We start from the raw sequence: 24,438 nt of genomic DNA, 5'->3' as shown, positions 1-24,438 counted from the left end.
CATAATTAAGTCTAAATTATAAATAAATCTGAATCTGAAAAAAGAGGAAGACACTAAGAATGTTCCATTTGAAACAACAGCCTGAGCAGCTTCAGCACCATGGACAGCAACCGATGTGTGTCTTAAAACTGTTTCCTACAACTTATACATAGATGTAGTATGAGTCATTTTCTTACCTCTCCAGAATCTCTCCTCCTGCGATCTGGTATCACTAGAGTATTCCTATTACTGCCTGCTGCTATTGTAGAGCCGATACTCATTCTGGGTCCAACTAACATGTACCGTTTGTCTCCAGATCTGTACTGGATGCTGTGACACAGAGTCCCGTCGTAATTTGCGTCCTGTAAATACTTGGACGAATAGTCTGTAGATTTAGAGCACTGCATTACAATCAACACGATGATGCTGATGACAAAAAGCACTGAAACCGAGCCCAAAGTGATGATCAGATAAAATGTCACGTCGTTTTCCTCCTCGTCTTTTACTGTGTTTTTAACATCAGAAGCTGCAAAAGCCTCTTTGGGCTCCACAACTTTGACAATCACAGTCGCTGTTGCTGAGAGTGACACGTTCCCATTGTCTTTGACCAGTATGAGCAGTTTATGCTGGGCCTCGTCTGTCTCTGTGAATGAGCGAAGGGTTCTTATCTGTCCTGTATAGCGGTCCAAACTAAAGAGACTGTGGTCACTAACTTCCTGCAGTGAAAACAATAACCAGCCGTTGTATCCTATATCTGCGTCATAGGCTCTGACTTTAGTCACCAAATGTCCTGCGTTCACATTCCGGGGAATCTCTTCCACACCCTCAGCAGAACCGTTAGCGCTGACTGGATATAAGATCACTGGAACGTTGTCGTTCTGATCCAGAATAAACACGTTCACTGTCACGTTACTGCTCAGAGACGGACTTCCAGAGTCTGTAGCGAGCACATGGAACTGGAAAGTTTTAATCGTTTCGAAGTCAAAACTTTTAAGCGAGTGAATAACCCCTGTTTCAGAATTTATATTCAAGAATGACGTTATGTCGTTCTGTGTCCCTCCACCTCTATTTATCTGATACGAAATCAAAGCATTTTCATTCACATCTTTATCAGATGCTCTCACTGAGAATATTGAGGCTCCAGGAGCATTATTTTCAAATATGTAAAGTTCAAGGAAGTTACTAGAAAACACAGGTTGGTTGTCATTCACATCTGCTACTTGGATGCTTAGTGTTTTAATGGATGATAAAGGGGGTTGACCCAGATCTGTTGCTGTAACTGTGATGTCATAATGGGGCACAAGTTCACGATCCAAACGCCCCTTTGTCACTAGCGAGTACATATTATCTTGGAAAGAGGGTTTCAGCTCAAAAGGAACATTCTCTGAGAGACTACACACAACTTTACCATTGACACCAGAGTCTTTATCTGAGACACTTATCAAAGCAATTACTGTGCCAGGTTTGGAGTCCTCGGCAACAATATTAGATAATGACGTCAGCTCAATTTCAGGCTTATTATCGTTTATATCTTGTATCTTTATAATAACTCGTCCTTGGGCAGACAAGGGAGGCTGACCTTTATCTGAAGCCTGAACATCCAGTTTGTAAACGTCCGTGTCTTCAAAGTCTACATTGCCTTTAACTTTTATTTCGCCTGTAATGGGATCCAATTGAAATACGTCATACACTTTGCGCTTTAAAGTTTTGCCAAGTGAATACTCAATTTCACTATTTGAGCCCTCGTCCCTGTCAGTTGCTTTTATTTTAATTACAGTAGTTCCAATTGGGGGATTTTCTTGTAAACTGACAGAATATGGGTCTTGACTGAACACTGGGCGATTATCATTATTATCCAATACGGTAACGGTGATGTTAAGGGTACCTGATTTTGGAGGGTTTCCACCATCGAGGGCTTTTAAAATCAGCACATGTTCTGCCTTATTTTCGCGATCGAGTGGTTTTTTCAACACTAAAAAGGGGATTTTGTCCTCATCGCTGTCTCTAATGTCAATCTCGAAATTTTCATCCTGACTTAATTTATACAAACGAACAGAATATGGTGCGGCATCCTGGTCTCGTGCTGCGTGCAGCTGGAAGCTCGTTCCTGTAGGGGTGTGTTCTGCAATCTCGAAATGCTGATTCTGTTCAGAAAAACTGGGATGGTTGTCGTTTATGTCTGTTATTTCTACTCCAACATAGTGAATTTCTAAAGGGTTTTCGACTGCAGTTTTTAGATTTACTACGCATGCACCATTTCCGTCACAAAGCGCCTCCCTGTCTACGCTTTTGTGAATATACAATTCGCCATTGTTCTGATTTATTTGGAAAAACGCGTCTTTAGAACCAGAGACTATACGGAACCGTCTGTCCACCAAAGTACTCACGTCAAGTCCCAGATCCTTAGCAATATTTCCCACAACAGATCCCTCTTTTATCTCCTCTGGAATAGTGTATCTTATCTGAGCTGAAACCTGCTGTCCAAAGCCGAGAAGAAAGGAGAAACACAGAGAAATCCACCAGTACTCCCATCGGCGCGTTTGTTCACTCATCGTTAAGAGATTCCTTTAAAGCAGCGTAAAAAAACAAGTCACGGTTGTTTTCAGTAAAAATTGTGTATTCCCAAACGCAACATTCTTAAATAACAACGATACAATTTTAGTATATGTCCCTCCGCTTCTCGCGCTACACTCTTCAGCTGCTATCACAGTGTGACTGAACGGAACAGCCATGCGCGCCACATATAGGCAGGGTCAAATCTCAACTTCATATCCTAATGTAACACTGACACCACATGGTACAAACGGAGAAGTAAATGTGAACTCTTACATTGCAAAAATAAAAATAAAATTATGAATGCTTATTAACCCGAGACAATCCATAACATTTGCAACAAAATTAACAAAAATGAATAAACAAATGCAAGATGAAAATTTACGCTTTTAGATATTTATACCATCCAATGCCCCCCAAAAGACATGTCAACACAAATCTTAAATGAACGTTAGCGCATTTTTAACGTATATCTTTAACATACGGGGGGAAATCACAATAAAGAGTTAGAAAATCAGAAATACTACACAACCAAAGCAGGCTTATACATATTGTCCATTATTTCTTTAAGTTCGCTTACCTCTCCAGAATCTCTCCTCCTGCGATCTGGTATCACTAGAGTATTCCTATTACTGCCTGCTGCTATTGTAGAGCCGATACTCATTCTGGGTCCAACTAACATGTACCGTTTGTCTCCAGATCTGTACTGGATGCTGTGACACAGAGTCCCGTCGTAATTTGCGTCCTGTAAATACTTGGACGAATAGTCTGTAGATTTAGAGCACTGCATTACTATCAACACGATGATGCTGATGACAAAAAGCACTGAAACCGAGCCCAAAGTGATGATCAGATAAAATGTCACGTCGTTTTCCTCCTCGTCTTTTACTGTGTTTTTAACATCAGAAGCTGCAAAAGCCTCTTTGGGCTCCACAACTTTGACAATCACAGTCGCTGTTGCTGAGAGTGAGACGTTCCCATTGTCTTTGACCAGTATGAGCAGTTTATGCTGGGCCTCGTCTGTCTCTGTGAATGAGCGAAGGGTTCTTATCTGTCCTGTATAGCGGTCCAGACTAAAGAGACTGTGGTCACTAACTTCCTGCAGTGAAAACAATAACCAGCCGTTGTATCCTATATCTGCGTCATAGGCTCTGACTTTAGTCACCAAATGTCCTGCGTTCACATTCCGGGGAATCTCTTCCACACCCTCAGCAGAACCGTTAGCGCTGACTGGATATAAGATCACCGGAACGTTGTCGTTCTGATCCAGGATAAACACGTTCACTGTCACGTTACTGCTCAGAGACGGACTTCCAGAGTCTGTAGCAGCAACTTTGAACTGGAACTTTTTAACAGTTTCAAAGTCAAAACTCTTCAGCGCATGGATAACGCCAGTTTCATGGTTAATACTGAGAAACGACGACATATCACTATCTGATCCATTTCCTCTAACTATGTGATATGCAATTGCAGCATTTTCATTTAGATCTTTGTCTGACGCGCTCACAGAGAATACTGATGCACCAGGCGTGTTATTTTCCACTAAATACAGCTCGAGGGGATTTTTGTCAAACTCTGGTTTGTTATCATTAACATCAGCCACCTGCACAGAAACGGTTTTAAAAGAGGAAAGAGGCGGCTGACCTAGATCACTGGCTTTGATTGTGATTTTATAATCTGCCACAAGTTCCCTGTCCAAGTACTCTTTAGTAATTAAAGAATACAAATTTTCCTGAACAGATGGTTTTAATTCGAACGGAACATTGTCAGAAAGACTACAAACAACCTTGCCATTAACACCGGAGTCTTTATCTGATACACTAATCAGAGAGATTACAGTTCCTGGTTTTGAATTCTCGGAAATGATGTTAGAAAGGGACGTGACGTCTATCTCGGGTTTATTGTCATTCTCATCTGTGATCTTTATAATGACTCTGCAGTCAGTGGTCATCGGCGGCTGTCCTTTATCCGTGACCTGGACGGTCAACCTGTGTATATCGTTCTCCTCAAAATCAATTGGCTCTTTAATTTGAATTTCACCAGTTACACTATCAAGGCTAAATGTGTCATGTACTTTTCGTCTACTAGTTTTCCCCAGAGTGTAAATAACCTCCCCATTTAAACCCTCATCAGAATCAGTAGCGTTTACGCGTGCTATTACGGTCCCTATATGTGTGTTTTCTGGAAGAGTTATTGAATATATATCTTTAATACACACAGGGCGGTTATCGTTTGAATCAAGAACAGTAATAGAAATATTTAAAGCACCTGACTTGGGAGGGATGCCTCCATCCACTGCAGTCAGCACAAGTCTATGCTCTGAATTTTTCTCCCTGTCTAAAGGTTTAAGTAAGACTAAAATTGGATTTTTTTCCTCTTCGTCACCTTCTCTCATTTCCAGCTCAAAATAATTGTTCTTTGCTAGCTTATAAAAACGAATGGAGTTGCTTCCAGTGTCCGGATCCCTTGCAGTTTGTAGTTCGAAACGTGCACCTGCCACAGTGCTTTCAGCCATTTCAAAATGCTGTTCTTTCTCGGGAAAACGAGGACTGTGATCATTCACGTCTGTAATTTCTACTCCGACATAATGTATTTCAAGTGGATTTTCAACGGCGATTTTCAGATTGATCAGGCACAAGCTATTTCCATCACACAGCTCCTCTCTGTCAATTTTCTTATTAACATATAATTCGCCATTGTTTTGATTTACCTCAAAAAGAGCATCTTTCGATCCAGAGACGATACGGAAACGCCTGTCCACCAAGGTATTCGCATCAAGACCCAAATCCTTTGCAATATTTCCCACAACTGATCCCTCAATTACCTCCTCTGGTATAGAATATCGTATTTGGGTAGAAACCTGCATCCCGAAGCTCAGTAGCAAAGAGAAACACAAAGCAATCCACCAGCACTCCCATTCGCGTCTTTGTCCTGAGGATTCCATCGTTAAAAAAATCCTTTGAAAAATAAATAAAATTCAGATATTTCGCAAGAGTGGGCTACTCATTCATGACAGCGTGTATTCTTTGTAATATTCTCGCTTTAAAATAATAACAGAGGGAAATTTTCATATCCAGCTTCTCGTGAGACTGACTAGCTCCCATCTCAGTCTAAACGAACAGAACAGAGCATGCGCACCACATATCAATGGGCAGGGCAAAATCTCTCATGCACAACCTTATTTAACACTGACACCAAATGGTACAAACAGGTAAACACGAATTGTTATATATGGAGCCTTCAGGAGACCGCAAAATGACAGCCCAATACAAATAACTTCGAAACTTTTGAAAGTATTGTTTAATATAACGCAAATATTCTTATCGCACCATCCCTATTATACATTTCAAATGGTAAAACTAAAGAAGAGGATAAGTAATTTTCGACCAAACTATAATAGAAAAGGACTGTTGCACTGCAAAGGTGAAATGAAACATTTCAGCACCATGGACAGCGAACGTTCAAACTTCTACATGTTAATAAATAAAAGCAACAATGAATAAATGGTGATCTTTTAAGTCAGAACACAAACATATCACATAGTGAACTAGATACTGAAATCAAAATGTAAAATGTGTTAACAGTAAGCCTGAGAAAGTTGTTTAATATGATTCACAAAGCTCTTACCTCTCCAGAATCTCTCCTCCTGCGATCTGGTATCACTAGAGTATTCCTATTACTGCCTGCTGCTATTGTAGAGCCGATACTCATTCTGGGTCCAACTAACATGTACCGTTTGTCTCCAGATCTGTACTGGATGCTGTGACACAGAGTCCCGTCGTAATTTGCGTCCTGTAAATACTTGGACGAATAGTCTGTAGATTTAGAGCACTGCATTACAATCAACACGATGATGCTGATGACAAAAAGCACTGAAACCGAGCCCAAAGTGATGATCAGATAAAATGTCACGTCGTTTTCCTCCTCGTCTTTTACTGTGTTTTTAACATCAGAAGCTGCAAAAGCCTCTTTGGGCTCCACAACTTTGACAATCACAGTCGCTGTTGCTGAGAGTGACACGTTCCCATTGTCTTTGACCAGTATGAGCAGTTTATGCTGGGCCTCGTCTGTCTCTGTGAATGAGCGAAGGGTTCTTATCTGTCCTGTATAGCGGTCCAGACTAAAGAGACTGTGGTCACTAACTTCCTGCAGTGAAAACAATAACCAGCCGTTGTATCCTATATCTGCGTCATAGGCTCTGACTTTAGTCACCAAATGTCCTGCGTTCACATTCCGGGGAATCTCTTCCACACCCTCAGCAGAACCGTTAGCGCTGACTGGATATAAGATCACTGGAACGTTGTCGTTCTGATCCAGGATAAACACGTTCACTGTCACGTTACTGCTCAGAGACGGACTTCCAGAGTCTGTAGCGAGCACATGGAACTGTCCCGTTTTCATCGTTTCAAAATCAAAACTTTTCAGCGCATAGATAGCTCCAGTTTCAGAATTGACATTCAGGAATGAAGCCATATCTCCTTTTGTTTTGTCATCTCGAATTATATTGTATGCAATAACAGCATTATCGTTTATGTCTTTGTCAAGTGCGCTAACTGAAAAAATAGATGCACCTGGTGAATTGTTTTCTAATAAGAAGATCTCGAGAGGATTTTGAGGAAACTCTGGCTTATTATCATTTACATCTGAAACATCAATGCTTAAAGTCTTCACTGAGGACAGAGGAGGTTGCCCTAAATCAGTGACCGTTAATAAAATATCATAATGAGTAATCATCTCGCGATCTAAAGCCCTTTTCGTCACAAGCGAATACATATTTTCTTGAAAAGAAGGTTTTAGCTCAAACGGAGTCCCATCAGAAAGACTGCATACTGTTTTCCCGTTAGTACCCGAGTCCTTATCTGTTACACTAATCAGTGAAATAACAGTTCCTGGTCTGGAATCCTCAGGTATTAGATTGGAAAGCGAGGTGACCTCTATTTCTGGTTTATTGTCATTTAGGTCTGTAACTTTTATGATAACTCTACAGTTTGTCGTCATGGGAGACTCTGCACTGTCTGAGGCTGTGACGTCAGCTCTGTATACTTCTGTGTCTTCGTAATCAACATCACCAATAACACGAATTTCACCTGTAGTCCTGTCTATTTCAAATGTGTCATACACCTTTTTCTTTAAATTGCTCACAAAAGAATATCGTACGTCACCATTTAAGCCCAAATCTGCATCTGTGGCATTCACTTGTAATATCAGACTCCCTAAAGGAATATTTTCAGTAATTGTCACAGAGTACACATCTTTACTAAACATCGGTCTGTTGTCATTATTATCGAGCACTACTATGGTAATGTTCATAACGCCTGATCTCGCTGGATTTCCACCGTCGACGGCGGTTAACACTAAATGATGCTTACTTTGTCGCTCCCTATCAAGGGGTCTCTGCAGCTTAAGAATAGGGATCTTGTTTTCCTCACCGCCATCTCTAATCTCCAATTCAAAATGTTCGTTATGACTCAGTTTGTATGTTCGCAGAGCATTTCCTCCAGAATCAGGGTCGCGAGCTGCGAGCAACTGAAAATCAGCACCAGGCAAAGTATTTTCTGCGATCTTCAAAATCTGTTCTTTCTCGGGGAAAACAGGAGCATGATCGTTGATATCCGTAACCTCGACGCCTACATAATGAATTTCGAGAGGATTTTCGATAGCAATTTTGAGATTGACATGGCAGACTTCATTGTCGACACAAAGCTCTTCTCTGTCGATTCTCTTTTGAACATACAACATGCCATTGTTCAGATTTACCTGAAAAGGAGCATCATTAGATCCAGAAACGATGCGAAAGCGCCTGTCCACCAAAGCACTGACATCAATACCCAAATCCTTAGCAACATTTCCTACAACGGATCCCTCTTTGACCTCCTCTGGAACAGAGTATTTTAACTGAGCTGAAACCTGCTGCTCGAAGCAAAACAGAAAAAATATGCACAAAACAATCCACCAGCACTCCCATTTGCGCCGCTGTCTTCTGTCTCCCATCGCGAACATCGGGATGATTTGTCCAAAAGCTAAACTGTACATTTAATGACATGCATTTCATGTGTCATATAGAACTGGAAATCTAACCCAAAATATGGATCTTCAATTTAACGCCAGCCAGCGCAATTATGTCCGTGCACCTTCCTTCTGAACCGCTCGCGCACACAAGCATCTCCAAATGAGGAACAATGCCCTTCACGTCATCATAAGCAGATCGGTTTTCCATGCAACATTAGTGCAGCACTGACACCGGGCGGACTGAAGCGTATAGCACATTCTTAAACACATATCCATAGCGCTATCAGAGTAACAAATACATTTAAAAAATGATAATAATAAAAAAAAGTATGTATTTCTTTTCATTACACACTTTTATTGACTTTCTCATTTCTCATTGCAATTGTCAGTATACAATATTTGAAGTCAACATATTCGAGGTGTAAATATTTACAAAACAAATTTTGTATAAATTCAAATATTCATATTTATGGTATCCTTACCTCTCCAGAATCTCTCCTCCTGCGATCTGGTATCACTAGAGTATTCCTATTACTGCCTGCTGCTATTGTAGAGCCGATACTCATTCTGGGTCCAACTAACATGTACCGTTTGTCTCCAGATCTGTACTGGATGCTGTGACACAGAGTTCCGTCGTAATTTGCGTCCTGTAAATACTTGGACGAATAGTCTGTAGATTTAGAGCACTGCATTACAATCAACACGATGATGCTGATGACAAAAAGCACTGAAACCGAGCCCAAAGTGATGATCAGATAAAATGTCACGTCGTTTTCCTCCTCGTCTTTTACTGTGTTTTTAACATCAGAAGCTGCAAAAGCCTCTTTGGGCTCCACAACTTTGACAATCACAGTCGCTGTTGCTGAGAGTGACACGTTCCCATTGTCTTTGACCAGTATGAGCAGTTTATGCTGGGCCTCGTCTGTCTCTGTGAATGAGCGAAGGGTTCTTATCTGTCCTGTATAGCGGTCCAGACTAAAGAGACTGTGGTCACTAACTTCCTGCAGTGAAAACAATAACCAGCCGTTGTATCCTATATCTGCGTCATAGGCTCTGACTTTAGTCACCAAATGTCCTGCGTTCACATTCCGGGGAATCTCTTCCACACCCTCAGCAGAACCGTTAGCGCTGACTGGATATAAGATCACTGGAACGTTGTCGTTCTGATCCAGAATAAACACGTTCACTGTCACGTTACTGCTCAGAGACGGACTTCCAGAGTCTGTAGCGAGCACATGGAACTGAGATGTTTTTAACGTTTCAAAGTCAAAACTCTTTAGCGAATAAACAACACCTGTCTCAGAATTTATATTCAAGAAAGACGACAAATCATTTGTTCCATCACCTCTAATTATGTGATATGATATCACGGCATTTTCAGCACTGTCTCTATCAGAGGCGCTTACTGAAATTATAGACGAACCGGCAGCATTATTTTCCACTAAGTAAAGATCTAGAGGATTTATTAAAAATTCTGGAGCATTATCATTCACATCAGAAATCTGAACGCTTAGTGTGGTCGATGCAGTCAAAGACGGCTGTCCTAAATCAGAGGCTGTAATTGTAATGTCATACTGTGAATCCGTTTCTCTATCTAGTCGATCTTTTGTTACTAAAGAGTACATATTATCTTTGAAGGAAGGCTTTAGCTCAAAAGGAATATTTTTGTTTAACTGACAAATCACTTTGCCGTTGATCCCGGCGTCTTTATCAGTCACACTGATGAGAGAAATGACCGTTCCAGGCTTAGAATCTTCAGGGATGTTCTTAGAAAGTGACGTAATCTCAATCTCTGGCCGGTTGTCATTTACATCAATAATTTTAATAATAATTCTACAGTTTGCAGACATGGGAGGATGCCCCTTATCTGATGCCTGAATATCGAGTTTATAAACTTCTGTTTCTTCAAAATCCACCTTCCCCTTTACACGTATTTCACCTGTGACCTGATCGAGCTCAAAAACATCATGCACTTTGCTGTTTAACGTCGCAAAACTGTATTCGATTTCACTATTCTGGCCCTCATCCATATCAGTTGCGTTTACTCGAAGTACCACAGTGCCAATAGCAGAGTTCTCTTCTAATGTCACTGAATATGTCTCACGACTAAATACAGGGATATTATCATTTATATCTAGAACAGTAATATTAATATTAAGAGTCCCAGATTTCGGAGGATTCCCTCCATCAACTGCTGTTAGAAGCAGCTTGTATGTCGTTGTAATCTCTCTATCAACAGCCTTCTTTAGCACTAAAACTGGCATTTTATCCTCATCACTTTCTCTAACTCGAATTTCAAAATGATCATTAGGACTTAATTTATAGGACCGAACCGAATTAGTCCCAGAATCGGGATCTCTGGCAGCTTGTAACTGATAATCAGCACCAGGCAGTGTATTTTCATAAATTATTAGACGCTGCTCCTTTTCAGGGAAATGAGGAGAGTGATCATTTATATCTGATATTTCTACCTCAACATAATGTATCTCGAGAGGATTTTCAACAACGGTTTTTAAATTCACCATACAAACACCGCTGCCAGCACACAAAGACTCTCTGTCGGTTTTCTTACGAACATACAAAATGCCATTTTCCTGATTTATCTGAAAAAGCTCCTCTTTAGATCCAGAAACGATTCGAAACTGCCTGTCCATCAAGCTACTTACTTCAAGACCCAAATCCTTAGCAATATTTCCCACAGCGGTTCCTTCTTTCACTTCTTCTGGAACAGAATATCTTATCTGAGCTGAAACCTGCTGTCCGGAGTCAAGAAGAAAAGAAATACACAGAGCAATCCAGCAGTACTCCCATCTGCGCCTTTGTCCTCCGGCTTCCATCGCGAGCGATTTATAAGCGCTTTCTCTAAAGGCAACTGTATATATCCTCGATTATTAGAGGCCGTAGTAGAATGTTTATGGCAAGCACATCATGAGCAAATTACAAAATATGAAACCAGTCTTGTTTAAGTGCCGTCAGTCGCGTATTGTCGATTCATCCCGACCCTTCAGTGTGTGTGAGTTTGTGTGTGAAAGAAACAATACAGCCCTATTCACGTCATCATCAGGGGCAGGACTCAAGACCCAGGACAAATGCTAGTGCAACACCGACACCAAGTGGTTTCAAATATTTAAAAACATTTTTAAAAATCATTACTGTCAGTTGTAAATAATAATGAAATGATGTAAACGTAAATCTATGAAAAGTATTATAATCAACATGAAGTAGATTAAAGTTCACAAACTTTCAGAATTGTTTGACGACTAACAGTGATTCGTTTGAAAATGTTTTCATGACTTCCGAAACAAGTAGTTTAACAAATTTTAATGTCACAAACAAACGCCTTTAACAAATTCCCAAGGAACTGCATCTATTTTCAGCACCAACGCAGTGAACAGCTCCCTTCGAGCTGTACGATACGATCAGACAAAGATGTCAAAAAGTACTGAACAAGATTTGGCGCTATGAAATCACAGCTCTGTAAAACCATAGCATTTTGCATAAATTAGTTATAACGAATAATATAATTTTTTTTTTTTTTTTAAATCAAAGCAATACGGTGACCGTAATTATAATGAACTGGATATTCTTACCTCTCCAGAATCTCTCCTCCTGCGATCTGGTATCACTAGAGTATTCCTATTACTGCCTGCTGCTATTGTAGAGCCGATACTCATTCTGGGTCCAACTAACATGTACCGTTTGTCTCCAGATCTGTACTGGATGCTGTGACACAGAGTCCCGTCGTAATTTGCGTCCTGTAAATACTTGGACGAATAGTCTGTAGATTTAGAGCACTGCATTACAATCAACACGATGATGCTGATGACAAAAAGCACTGAAACCGAGCCCAAAGTGATGATCAGATAAAATGTCACGTCGTTTTCCTCCTCGTCTTTTACTGTGTTCTTAACATCAGAAGCTGCAAAAGCCTCTTTGGGCTCCACAACTTTGACAATCACAGTCGCTGTTGCTGAGAGTGACACGTTCCCATTGTCTTTGACCAGTATGAGCAGTTTATGCTGGGCCTCGTCTGTCTCTGTGAATGAGCGAAGGGTTCTTATCTGTCCTGTATAGCGGTCCAAACTAAAGAGACTGTGGTCACTAACTTCCTGCAGTGAAAACAATAACCAGCCGTTGTATCCTATATCTGCGTCATAGGCTCTGACTTTAGTCACCAAATGTCCTGCGTTCACATTCCGGGGAATCTCTTCCACACCCTCAGCAGAACCGTTAGCGCTGACTGGATATAAGATCACTGGAACGTTGTCGTTCTGATCCAGGATAAACACGTTCACTGTCACGTTACTGCTCAGAGACGGACTTCCAGAGTCTGTAGCGAGCACATGGAACTGAGATGTTTTTAACGTTTCAAAGTCAAAACTCTTTAGCGAATAAACAACACCTGTCTCAGAATTTATATTCAAGAAAGACGACAAATCATTCTGTGTTCCATCACCTCTAATTATGTGATATGATAATACGGCATTTTCAGCACTGTCTCTATCAGAGGCGCTTACTGAAATTATAGACGAACCGGCAGCATTATTTTCCACTAAGTAAAGATCTAGAGGATTTATTAAAAATTCTGGAGCATTATCATTCACATCAGAAATCTGAACGCTTAGTGTGGTCGATGCAGTCAAAGACGGCTGTCCTAAATCAGAGGCTGTAATTGTAATTTCATACTGTGAATCCGTTTCTCTATCTAGTCGATCTTTTGTTACTAAAGAGTACATATTATCTTTGAAGGAAGGCTTTAGCTCAAAGGGAATATTTTTGTTTAGCTGACAAATCACTTTGCCGTTGATACCGGCGTCTTTATCAGTCACACTGATGAGAGAAATTACCGTTCCAGGCTTAGAATCTTCAGGGATGTTCTTAGAAAGTGACGTAATCTCAATCTCTGGCCGGTTGTCATTCACATCAATAATCTTAACGACAACTCTACAGTTTGCAGACATTGATGGATGCCCCTTATCTGATGCTTGAATATCGAGTTTATAAACTTCTGTTTCTTCAAAATCCACCTTCCCCTTTACACGTATTTCACCTGTGACCTGATCGAGCTCAAAAACATCATGCACTTTATTGTTTAACGTCGCAAAACTGTATTCGATTTCACTATTCTGGCCCTCATCCATATCAGTTGCGTTTACTCGAAGTACCACAGTGCCAATAGCAGAGTTCTCTTCTAATGTCACTGAATATGTCTCTCGACTAAATACAGGGCGATTGTCATTTGTATCTAGAATAATAATTGTAATGTTAACAGACCCAGATTTCGGAGGATTCCCTCCATCAACTGCTGTTAGAAGCAGCTTGTATGTCGTTTTAATCTCTCTATCAACAGCCTTCTTTAGCACTAAAAATGGCATTTTATCCTCATCACTTTCTCTAACTCGAATTTCAAAATGATCATTAGGACTTAACTTATAGGACCGAACCGAATTAGTCCCAGAATCGGGATCTCTGGCAGCTTGTAACTGATAATCAGCACCAGGCAGTGTATTTTCAGAAATTCGGATGCGCTGCTCTTTATCGGGAAATCTAGGAGAGTGATCGTTTACATCTAATATTTCCACTTCTACATAATGTATCTCGAGAGGATTTTCAATAACGGTTTTTAAATTCACCATACAAACACCGCTGCCAGCACACAAAGACTCTCTGTCGATTTTCTTATTAACGTACAAAATGCCATTAACCTGATTTATCTGAAAAAGCTCCTCTTTAGATCCAGAAACGATTCGAAACTGCCTCTCCATCAAGCTACTTACTTCAAGACCCAAATCCTTAGCAATATTTCCCACAGCGGTTCCTTCTTTCACTTCTTCTGGAACAGAATATCTTATCTGAGCTGAAACCTGCTGTCCGGAGTCAAGAAGAAAAGAAATACACAGAGCAATCCAGCAGTACTCCCATCTGCGCCTTTGTCCTCCGGCTTCCATCGCGAGCGATTTATAAGCGCTTTCTCTAAAGGCAACTGTATATATCCTCGATTATTAGAGGCCGTAGTAGAATGTTTATGGCAAGCACATCATGAGCAAATTACAAAATATGAAACCAGTCTTGTTTAAGTGCCGTCAGTCGCGTATTGTCGATTCATCCCGACCCTCAGTGTGTGTGTCAGTTTGTGTGTGAAAGAAACAATACAGCCCTATTCACGTCATCATCAGGGGCAGGACTCAAGACTCATGACAAATGCTAGTGCAACACCGACACCAAGTGGTTTAAAATAATTAAAACAAAATGAAAATACTTGAAATCATTATTTTGACTCATATAATAATACTGAAACGATGTACATCTACAATAAGTTGCCTATAGATTTAAATCAACATGAAGTAGACTAACAATGATGAGTTTGAAAATGTTTTAATGACATCAATAACAGGTAGTTTAACATTTTAATTACAGAAATTACGCCTTTGAAAAGTTCTCAATGAACTGCATCTCGTTTCAGCACCAAAACAGCGGACAGCTCCGTACGAGCTGCACGACCAGACAAAGATGTCAAACAAACAAAGTACTGAATAAGTTTTTGCAAATCACAACTCTGTAAAATCATAAAATTTAGCAGAAAGTACTATTATAACGACTAAAAAAATCAAAGCAATACTGTGACAGTAATTATAATGAACTGGTTGTCCTTACCTCTCCAGAATCTCTCCTCCTGCGATCTGGTATCACTAGAGTATTCCTATTACTGCCTGCTGCTATTGTAGAGCCGATACTCATTCTGGGTCCAACTAACATGTACCGTTTGTCTCCAGATCTGTACTGGATGCTGTGACACAGAGTCCCGTCGTAATTTGCGTCCTGTAAATACTTGGACGAATAGTCTGTAGATTTAGAGCACTGCATTACAATCAACACGATGATGCTGATGACAAAAAGCACTGAAACCGAGCCCAAAGTGATGATCAGATAAAATGTCACGTCGTTTTCCTCCTCGTCTTTTACTGTGTTTTTAACATCAGAAGCTGCAAAAGCCTCTTTGGGCTCCACAACTTTGACAATCACAGTCGCTGTTGCTGAGAGTGACACGTTCCCATTGTCTTTGACCAGTATGAGCAGTTTATGCTGGGCCTCGTCTGTCTCTGTGAATGAGCGAAGGGTTCTTATCTGTCCTGTATAGCGGTCCAAACTAAAGAGACTGTGGTCACTAACTTCCTGCAGTGAAAACAATAACCAGCCGTTGTATCCTATATCTGCGTCATAGGCTCTGACTTTAGTCACCAAATGTCCTGCGTTCACATTCCGGGGAATCTCTTCCACACCCTCAGCAGAACCGTTAGCGCTGACTGGATATAAGATCACTGGAACGTTGTCGTTCTGATCCAGAATAAACACGTTCACTGTCACGTTACTGCTCAGAGACGGACTTCCAGAGTCTGTAGCGAGCACGTGGAACTGGAACTTTTTTACCGTTTCAAAGTCAAAACATTTGAGAGCACTAATCACGCCTGTTTCAGAATTGATATTGAGGAATGAAGTCACATCGCTTTGCGTCTGATCGCCTCTTATAATATTATAAGTGATATGGGCATTTTCATTTTTGTCTTTGTCCGTGGCGCTGACAGAGAATATTGACTCTCCAGGTGCATTATTTTCAAACAGGTAAATCTCAAGAGGGCTGTGGGGAAATTGCGGTGTATTATCGTTAACATCAGACACCTCTACGCTCAGAGATTTTGACGCTGAAAGAGCGGGATTGCCTAAATCAGTAGCTGTTATCGTAATGTCATAATGGGACGCAACCTCCCGGTCCAAACTCTCTTTGGTTACTAGAGAATACATGTTCTGCTGAACATATGGCTTCAACTCAAATGGCACATTATTTGACAAGCTACAAACAACTTTACCGTTAATCCCCGAATCTTTGTCCGTTATGCTTATAAGAGAAATTACTGTCCCAGGTTTTGCATCTTCAGAAACAATATTAGAAAGCGACGTGACTTCTATCTCAGGTTCATTATCATTGACATCTGTAATCTTAATAATAACTCTGCAGTCAGTATGGAGTGGAGGGCGTCCCTTATCAGAAGCCATTATGTTCAGACTATAAATTTCATTCTCTTCAAAATCAATTTTGCCTTTGACACGTATTTCACCTGTCACCATGTCCAAATCAAAAACATCATGTACTTTACGCTGCACATTCCTACCGTAAGTATATTCAACTTCTCCATTAACGCCCTCATCTGGGTCAGTTGCATTAACAAATGTAACTGTAAAACCGGGAGAGGCGTTCTCATTTAAAGTAATAGTATATGTGTCTCGATTGCATATTGGGCCGTTGTCGTTAACATCGAGGACCGTGACAGTTATATTTAAAGTGCCTGATTTTGGTGGATTTCCACCATCTACAGCAGTCAATGTTATTACGTGTCTCTCTTGACTCTCCCTGTCTAAGGGTTTCTGTAAAAGCAGAAAAGGATTTTTATCCCCATATCCACTGTCTCTTATCTCTATGTCAAAATGATCGTTTTGTCCGAGCCGATAGGAACGAATGGAATTAACGCCAACATCCAAATCTCTCGCGGTTGGAAGATCGAAGCGAGTGCCTTTAACTGTGTTTTCTGCTATTTTAATGTGCAAGTCTTTTTCTGGGAAAGAAGGGAAGTGATCATTTACATCTGTTATTTCAACCTCAACATAGTGAACTTCGAGTGGATTTTCAACTGCAATCTTTAAGCTTAGCAAACATGCGCCATTGCCATCACACATCTCCTCTCGGTCGATTTTCTTATGAACGTACAAGATGCCATTGTTCTGATTTACCTGGAAAAAGCTGTCCTTAGATCCAGAAACAATACGGAATCGTCTGTGCTCTAACGAACTGACATCAAGACCGAGATCCTTAGCAATATTTCCCACGTGTGATCCCTCTTTCACCTCCTCTGGAATAGAATATCTGATCTGTGCTGAAACTGGCTGATTACAATGCAGCATCAAACACAAAGCAATCCACCAGTACCCACATCTGCGCCTTTGTCCATCCTTATCCATCGCGAGCGATTACAGCAAAAGTATTCCAGGACCTGGCATGTGTCGTCCGTGATACTCACAGCAACAGGATAAACGGTGTGGTGTCACAATCCAGGTAAATAGTTCAAATGACGTCCTGCGTTGTATCGTCAATCCACCATAACCACTGTCATTTTATTCGCCTCACACTGGCTCCTAATACAACACTGCGCATGTCTCCATTTAGGGCAGGGCATCATCTCTCCAGCATATCATAACATAGAGTAATACTGACACCGAGCGGTCAACTGTTCATTTCAAACACATTTCTTAAAGCTTATGAATAATGCTGAAAGTGTTGCATTCCCTGTCACTATTACGTGAAATGTGAAAATGCCATTATAAAATTGAATGTTACTTCACTCAAACAAATGGTGTAGGATTTACTTTGAAACGATTTTTTACGCAGAAAGTATTAACAAATAATTACAAAGAAACGGTAACACAATGAAGCAAATGTGAAATTGTGAAGTAGAAAAACTGAAATAGTACTCCAAAAAAATTTGTTTTACTTACGACTTCGAAAAATTCTTTATTACAGAGCATAACCTAAAATATGGGAGATTAAACGCATTATGGACAAAATGCATTAAAGACCTACAAATACATGTATTATTTAAATGTAAATAGAACTGTATATAGCAAGGACATTTTTTATTTATATCTAATAATGCCAATACTTGACAAACAAAAATGATCTAAAATCAACTATATGAAATACACATGAACACATTTATGCTTACATCTTTTCGGTCATTGATTTTTTTGTTGATGACGGACCGTTCTTCTGGATTTGTATTTGTCAGAAATTAGACAAATGAGCCTTTGACACTTTAAACGTATCCTGGAGGAATTGCATCTAATTTCAGCACCAGCGTAGCGAACAGCTCCCTGCAAGCTGATGCCACTCGCAATGCACTCAGAAAATCAAAACTGTCAATCAAAGGAGGATAACTAACGTGATTTTGCGCTATGAAACCATAACTATGTAAAATAATACAAATTTGCAATTACAACATACAAAAATATCAAACAAACAGGGTGACTGTAATTATAATTAATCGGTTGTCCTTACCTCTCCAGAATCTCTCCTCCTGCGATCTGGTATCACTAGAGTATTCCTATTACTGCCTGCTGCTATTGTAGAGCCGATACTCATTCTGGGTCCAACTAACATGTACCGTTTGTCTCCAGATCTGTACTGGATGCTGTGACACAGAGTCCCGTCGTAATTTGCGTCTTGTAAATACTTGGACGAATAGTCTGTAGATTTAGAGCACTGCATTACAATCAACACGATGATGCTGATGACAAAAAGCACTGAAACCGAGCCCAAAGTGATGATCAGATAAAATGTCACGTCGTTTTCCTCCTCGTCTTTGACTGTGTTTTTAACATCAGAAGCTGCAAAAGCCTCTTTGGGCTCCACAACTTTGACAATCACAGTCGCTGTTGCTGAGAGTGACACGTTCCCATTGTCTTTGACCAGTATGAGCAGTTTATGCTGGGCCTCGTCTGTTTCTGTGAATGAGCGAAGGGTTCTTATCTGTCCTGTATAGCGGTCCAGACTAAAGAGACTGTGGTCACTAACTTCCTGCAGTGAAAACAATAACCAGCCGTTGTATCCTATATCTGCGTCATAGGCTCTGACTTTAGTCACCAAATGTCCTGCGTTCACATTCCGGGGAATCTCTTCCACACCCTCAGCAGAACCGTTAGCGCTGACTGGATATAAGATCACTGGAACGTTGTCGTTCTGATCCAGGATAAACACGTTCACTGTCACGTTACTGCTCAGAGACGGACTTCCAGAGTCTTTGGCGAGCACATGGAACTGGAACGTTTTTATCATTTCAAAGTCAAAGCTCTTTAGCGCGTGAATAACACCAGTCTCAGAATTAATATTCATGACAGATGCCATGTCGTTCTGTGTCCCTCCACCTCTTACGATATGATACGTTATGGCAGCATTTTCATTAATATCTTTGTCTGAGGCACTGACAGAAAATATAGAAGCGCCTGGAGGATTGTTTTCAGTTAAGTAAAGCTCAAGAGGATTCGAAGAAAATTCTGGGATGTTATCATTTACATCTGACACCTGTACAAACATAGTTTTATAAGCCGACAGAGAAGGGTTACCTAAATCTGTTGCTGTTATTTTGATATCATATTCGGACACTAACTCTCGATCTAAGCGTTCTTTCGTTACAAGTGAATACATGTTGTCCTGAACAGACTGTTTTAACTCAAATGGCACATTGTCAGACAGGCGACAGACAACTTTTCCATTTATCCCAGAATCTTTATCACTTACACTTATGAGAGAAATAACGGTTCCAATTTTTGCGTCCTCCGAAATCACATTTGAAAGAGATGTAACTTGTATTTCTGGTTTATTGTCATTTACATCTTCAACTTTAATGATAAGCTGACAATCACTGTTCAAAGGAGGAAGACCCTTGTCTGATGCCCTTATTATTAAACTGTAGATTTCATTTTCTTCAAAGTCAATCAAGCCTTTAACACGTATTTCACCAGTGGCCTGGTCTAATTGAAATATCTCACGTATTTTTGGCTTCATATTTCTACCGTATGCATATTCTACTTCACCATTCGGACCACTGTCTGCATCACTTGCATTTATAATCGTGACTACAGTATCAATAATTGCATTTTCCCGCAATGTTATCGTTAATGTATCACTTCTGCATATGGGGCGGTTATCATTTACATCCAAAACAAAGACAGTGATATTAAGAATGCCTGATTTTGGTGGACTTCCGCCATCTACTGCAGTCAGTAGTAACCTGTGCATTTGAGTGGTTTCTCTGTCTAATGGTTTCTGTAATACTAAGAAAGGGGTTTTATCTCCGTATACACTATCTTTGATTTCCAAATCAAAATACCCATTTTTACTCAGCTGGTAAAATCGAACTGAATGAACTCCCACATCCAGATCTCGAGCAGTTTGAAGTTCAAATCGTGTTCCGGTTACAGTGTTTTCCGCAACCTCTAGATAGAAGTCTTTATCGTGGAAAGATGGAGCGTGATCATTCACATCTGTTATTTCAACTTCCACATAATGGACCTCGAGAGGCTTTTCGACAACTATTTTCAAATTAATCAAGCAGGCGCTATTTCCATCACACACCTCCTCTCTGTCAATGTGCTTATCCACATACAAGACGCCATTGTTCTGATTTACCTGGAAAAGAGCGTCATTTGATCCAGACACAATACGGAACCGTCTTTCCACTAATGTACTGACATCAAGACCCAAATCCTTAGCACAATTTCCGACGACAGACCCCTCTTTCACCTCTTCTGGAACAGTGTATCTTATCTGCGCTGAACCTTGCTGTCCGAGGCTCACAAGCAAAGAGAAACACAGAGAAATCCACCAGTACTCCCATCCGCGCCTTTGTCCTCCGGCTTCCATGGCGAGTGTTTATGCACCGTTATTCCAATAATCAATATATGCTGGGTGATTCGATGTCACAATATAATATTAGATAGATCGTGCAAAACAAAATAAATCCATTCTGAATACGGTTAGCACTGCAGCCTATTACCGTTATACTGTTCATCAGCTCGCGAATGTTTCCTGACGAATGTGACGAACAATACAGTCCGTTTCACGTCATCATCAAAGGCAGGTCTTAATATGCTCCTCAAATACTAGAGCAACAGTGACATCGAGTGGTCTACAGAAAGACAAGTCCTCAAAAACAGTTAGTTATGCACATCAGTTGTGTACGAAACAACTTAAAATAATTACATTCAGTGGCACATTAAACCTATGCTGCATTATTTTATAAATCGCATAAATAACATCCAAAAGCAACTTATGTAGACAAGTGTGTGTGAGCACAATAAAGACACTTTTAATGTATTAAACCCAGGCCATTCCAAGGGAACCGCAACTAATTTCAGCACCAATGCAGCGGACAGCTCCCTCTACTTCGAATAACAGCAAATGTTTAGACATTACGCACATACTTTTTTTTTTTCAAAACAACTTCTTAACTTTCCATTACCTCATCAGTTATATGATAACATATTGTGTAGCTTGTAGGTGAAAATGTATGTTTTTTTGTTTTGTTTTTTGTTTTTAAATAAAAATCACAAGAAATTTAAAATTAATCGCCAGCCTTACCTCTCCAGAATCTCTCCTCCTGCGATCTGGTATCACTAGAGTATTCCTATTACTGCCTGCTGCTATTGTAGAGCCGATACTCATTCTGGGTCCAACTAACATGTACCGTTTGTCTCCAGATCTGTACTGGATGCTGTGACACAGAGTCCCGTCGTAATTTGCGTCCTGTAAATACTTGGACGAATAGTCTGTAGATTTAGAGCACTGCATTACAATCAACACGATGATGCTGATGACAAAAAGCACTGAAACCGAGCCCAAAGTGATGATCAGATAAAATGTCACGTCGTTTTCCTCCTCGTCTTTTACTGTGTTTTTAACATCAGAAGCTGCAAAAGCCTCTTTGGGCTCCACAACTTTGACAATCACAGTCGCTGTTGCTGAGAGTGACACGTTCCCATTGTCTTTGACCAGTATGAGCAGTTTATGCTGGGCCTCGTCTGTCTCTGTGAATGAGCGAAGGGTTCTTATCTGTCCTGTATAGCGGTCCAGACTAAAGAGACTGTGGTCACTAACTTCCTGCAGTGAAAACAATAACCAGCCGTTGTATCCTATATCTGCGTCATAGGCTCTGACTTTAGTCACCAAATGTCCTGCGTTCACATTCCGGGGAATCTCTTCCACACCCTCAGCAGAACCGTTAGCGCTGACTGGATATAAGATCACTGGAACGTTGTCGTTCTGATCCAGGATAAACACGTTCACTGTCACGTTACTGCTCAGAGACGGACTTCCAGAGTCTTTGGCGAGCACATGGAACTGGAACGTTTTTATCATTTCAAAGTCAAAGCTCTTTAGCGCGTGAATAACACCAGTCTCAGAATTAATATTCATGACAGACGCCATGTCGTTCTGTGTCCCTCCACCTCTTACGATATGATACGTTATGGCAGCATTTTCATTAATATCTTTGTCTGAGGCACTGACAGAAAATATAGAAGCTCCTGGAGGATTGTTTTCAGTTAAGTAAAGCTCAAGAGGATTCGAAGAAAATTCTGGGATGTTATCATTTACATCTGACACCTGTACAAACATAGTTTTATAAGCCGACAGAGAAGGGTTACCTAAATCTGTTGCTGTTATTTTGATATCATATTCGGACACTAACTCTCGATCTAAGCGTTCTTTCGTTACAAGGGAATACATGTTGTCCTGAACAGACTGTTTTAACTCAAATGGCACATTGTCAGACAGGCGACAGACAACTTTTCCATTTATCCCAGAATCTTTATCACTTACACTTATGAGAGAAATAACGGTTCCAATTTTTGCGTCCTCCGAAATTACATTTGAAAGAGATGTTACTTGTATTTCTGGTTTATTGTCATTTACATCTTCAACTTTAATGATAAGCTGACAATCAGTGTTAATAGGAGGAATCCCTTTGTCTGATGCCCTTATTATCAAACTGTAGATTTCATTTTCTTCAAAGTCAATCAAGCCTTTAACACGTATTTCACCAGTGGCCTGGTCTAATTGAAATATCTCACGTATTTTTGGCTTCATATTTCTACCGTATGCATATTCTACTTCACCATTCGGACCACTGTCTGCATCACTTGCATTTATAATCGTCACTACAGTATCAATAATTGCATTTTCCCGCAATGTTATCGTTAATGTATCACTTCTGCATATGGGGCGGTTATCGTTTACATCCAAAACAAAGACAGTGATATTAAGAATGCCTGATTTCGGTGGACTTCCGCCATCTACTGCAGTCAGTAGTAACCTGTGCATTTGAGTGGTTTCTCTGTCTAATGGTTTCTGTAATACTAAGAAAGGGGTTTTATCTCCGTATACACTATCTTTAATTTCCAAATCAAAATACCCATTTTTACTCAGCTGGTAAAATCGAACTGAATTAACTCCCACATCCAGATCTCGAGCAGTTTGAAGTTCAAATCGTGTTCCGGTTACAGTGTTTTCCGCAACCTCCAGATAGAAGTCTTTATCGTGGAAAGATGGAGCGTGATCATTCACATCTGTTATTTCAACTTCCACATAATGGACCTCGAGAGGCTTTTCGACAACTATTTTCAAATTAATCAAGCAGGCGCTATTTCCATCACACACCTCCTCTCTGTCAATGTGCTTATCCACATACAAGACGCCATTGTTCTGATTTACCTGGAAAAGAGCGTCATTTGATCCAGACACAATACGGAACCGTCTTTCCACTAATGTACTGACATCAAGACCCAAATCCTTAGCACAATTTCCGACGACAGACCCCTCTTTCACCTCTTCTGGAACAGTGTATCTTATCTGCGCTGAACCTTGCTGTCCGAGGCTCACAAGCAAAGAGAAACACAGAGAAATCCACCAGTACTCCCATCCGCGCCTTTGTCCTCCGGCTTCCATGGCGAGTGTTTACTGCACCGTTATTCCAATAATCAATATATGCTGGGTGATTCGATGTCACAATATAATATTAGATAGATCGTGCAAAACAAAATAAATCCATTCTGAATACGGTTAGCACAGCAGCCTATTACCGTTATCCTGTTCATCAGCTCGCGAATGTTTCCTGACGAATGTGACGAACAATACAGTCCGTTTCACGTCATCATCAAAGGCAGGTCTTAATATGCTCCTCAAATACTAGAGCAACAGTGACATCGAGTGGTCTACAGAAAGACAAGTCCTCAAAAACAGTTAGTTATGCACATCAGTTGTGTACGAAACAACTTAAAATAATTACATTCAGT

The 24,438-nt window shown here is 40.4% G+C and overlaps 6 protein-coding genes across 6 annotated transcripts in view; all 6 read right to left on the bottom strand.

Moving 5' to 3' along the window:
* The window catches only part of LOC307008668 (protocadherin alpha-C2-like), a gene marked incomplete at its 5' end in the record, with an annotated part of 159,621 nt that overhangs the window by 126,033 nt on the left and 9,150 nt on the right, over positions 1 to 24,438 (bottom strand). The gene's annotated exons all lie outside the window — the stretch shown is intronic.
* LOC307008014 (uncharacterized protein) lies at positions 165 to 5,476 on the bottom strand (the record flags this gene model as incomplete). The annotated part of the gene is made up of 2 exons (XM_079630574.1): positions 165 to 2,544; positions 3,081 to 5,476. 2 exons carry the CDS (start codon positions 5,474 to 5,476, stop codon positions 165 to 167), a joined length of 4,776 nt encoding a protein of 1,591 aa, XP_079486700.1.
* Positions 6,145 to 11,378, bottom strand: LOC307008013 (uncharacterized protein; the record flags this gene model as incomplete). Its single annotated transcript, XM_079630573.1, has 2 exons — positions 6,145 to 8,557; positions 9,019 to 11,378. 2 exons carry the CDS (start codon positions 11,376 to 11,378, stop codon positions 6,145 to 6,147), a joined length of 4,773 nt encoding a protein of 1,590 aa, XP_079486699.1.
* Positions 12,088 to 14,489, bottom strand: LOC307008679 (protocadherin alpha-8-like; the record flags this gene model as incomplete). The annotated part of the gene is made up of 1 exon (XM_079631684.1): positions 12,088 to 14,489. The coding sequence occupies one exon, from the start codon at positions 14,487 to 14,489 to the stop codon at positions 12,108 to 12,110; it is 2,382 nt and encodes a 793-aa protein (XP_079487810.1). The 3' UTR covers positions 12,088 to 12,107.
* LOC307008680 (protocadherin alpha-8-like) lies at positions 18,629 to 21,164 on the bottom strand (the record flags this gene model as incomplete). Its single annotated transcript, XM_079631685.1, has 1 exon — positions 18,629 to 21,164. The coding sequence occupies exon 1, from the start codon at positions 21,008 to 21,010 to the stop codon at positions 18,629 to 18,631; it is 2,382 nt and encodes a 793-aa protein (XP_079487811.1). The 5' UTR covers positions 21,011 to 21,164.
* LOC307008012 (protocadherin alpha-8-like) lies at positions 21,694 to 24,262 on the bottom strand (the record flags this gene model as incomplete). Its single annotated transcript, XM_079630572.1, is given in 2 exon segments — positions 21,694 to 21,723; positions 21,725 to 24,262. Coding segments are annotated over 2 exon segments (2,397 nt in total). The 5' UTR covers positions 24,092 to 24,262.

Source organism: Phoxinus phoxinus, assembly GCF_949152265.1.
Source record: "Phoxinus phoxinus genome assembly, chromosome: 12".
Classification (NCBI taxonomy): domain Eukaryota; kingdom Metazoa; phylum Chordata; class Actinopteri; order Cypriniformes; family Leuciscidae; genus Phoxinus; species Phoxinus phoxinus.
This window is presented reverse-complemented; position numbering and strand designations above follow the sequence as displayed.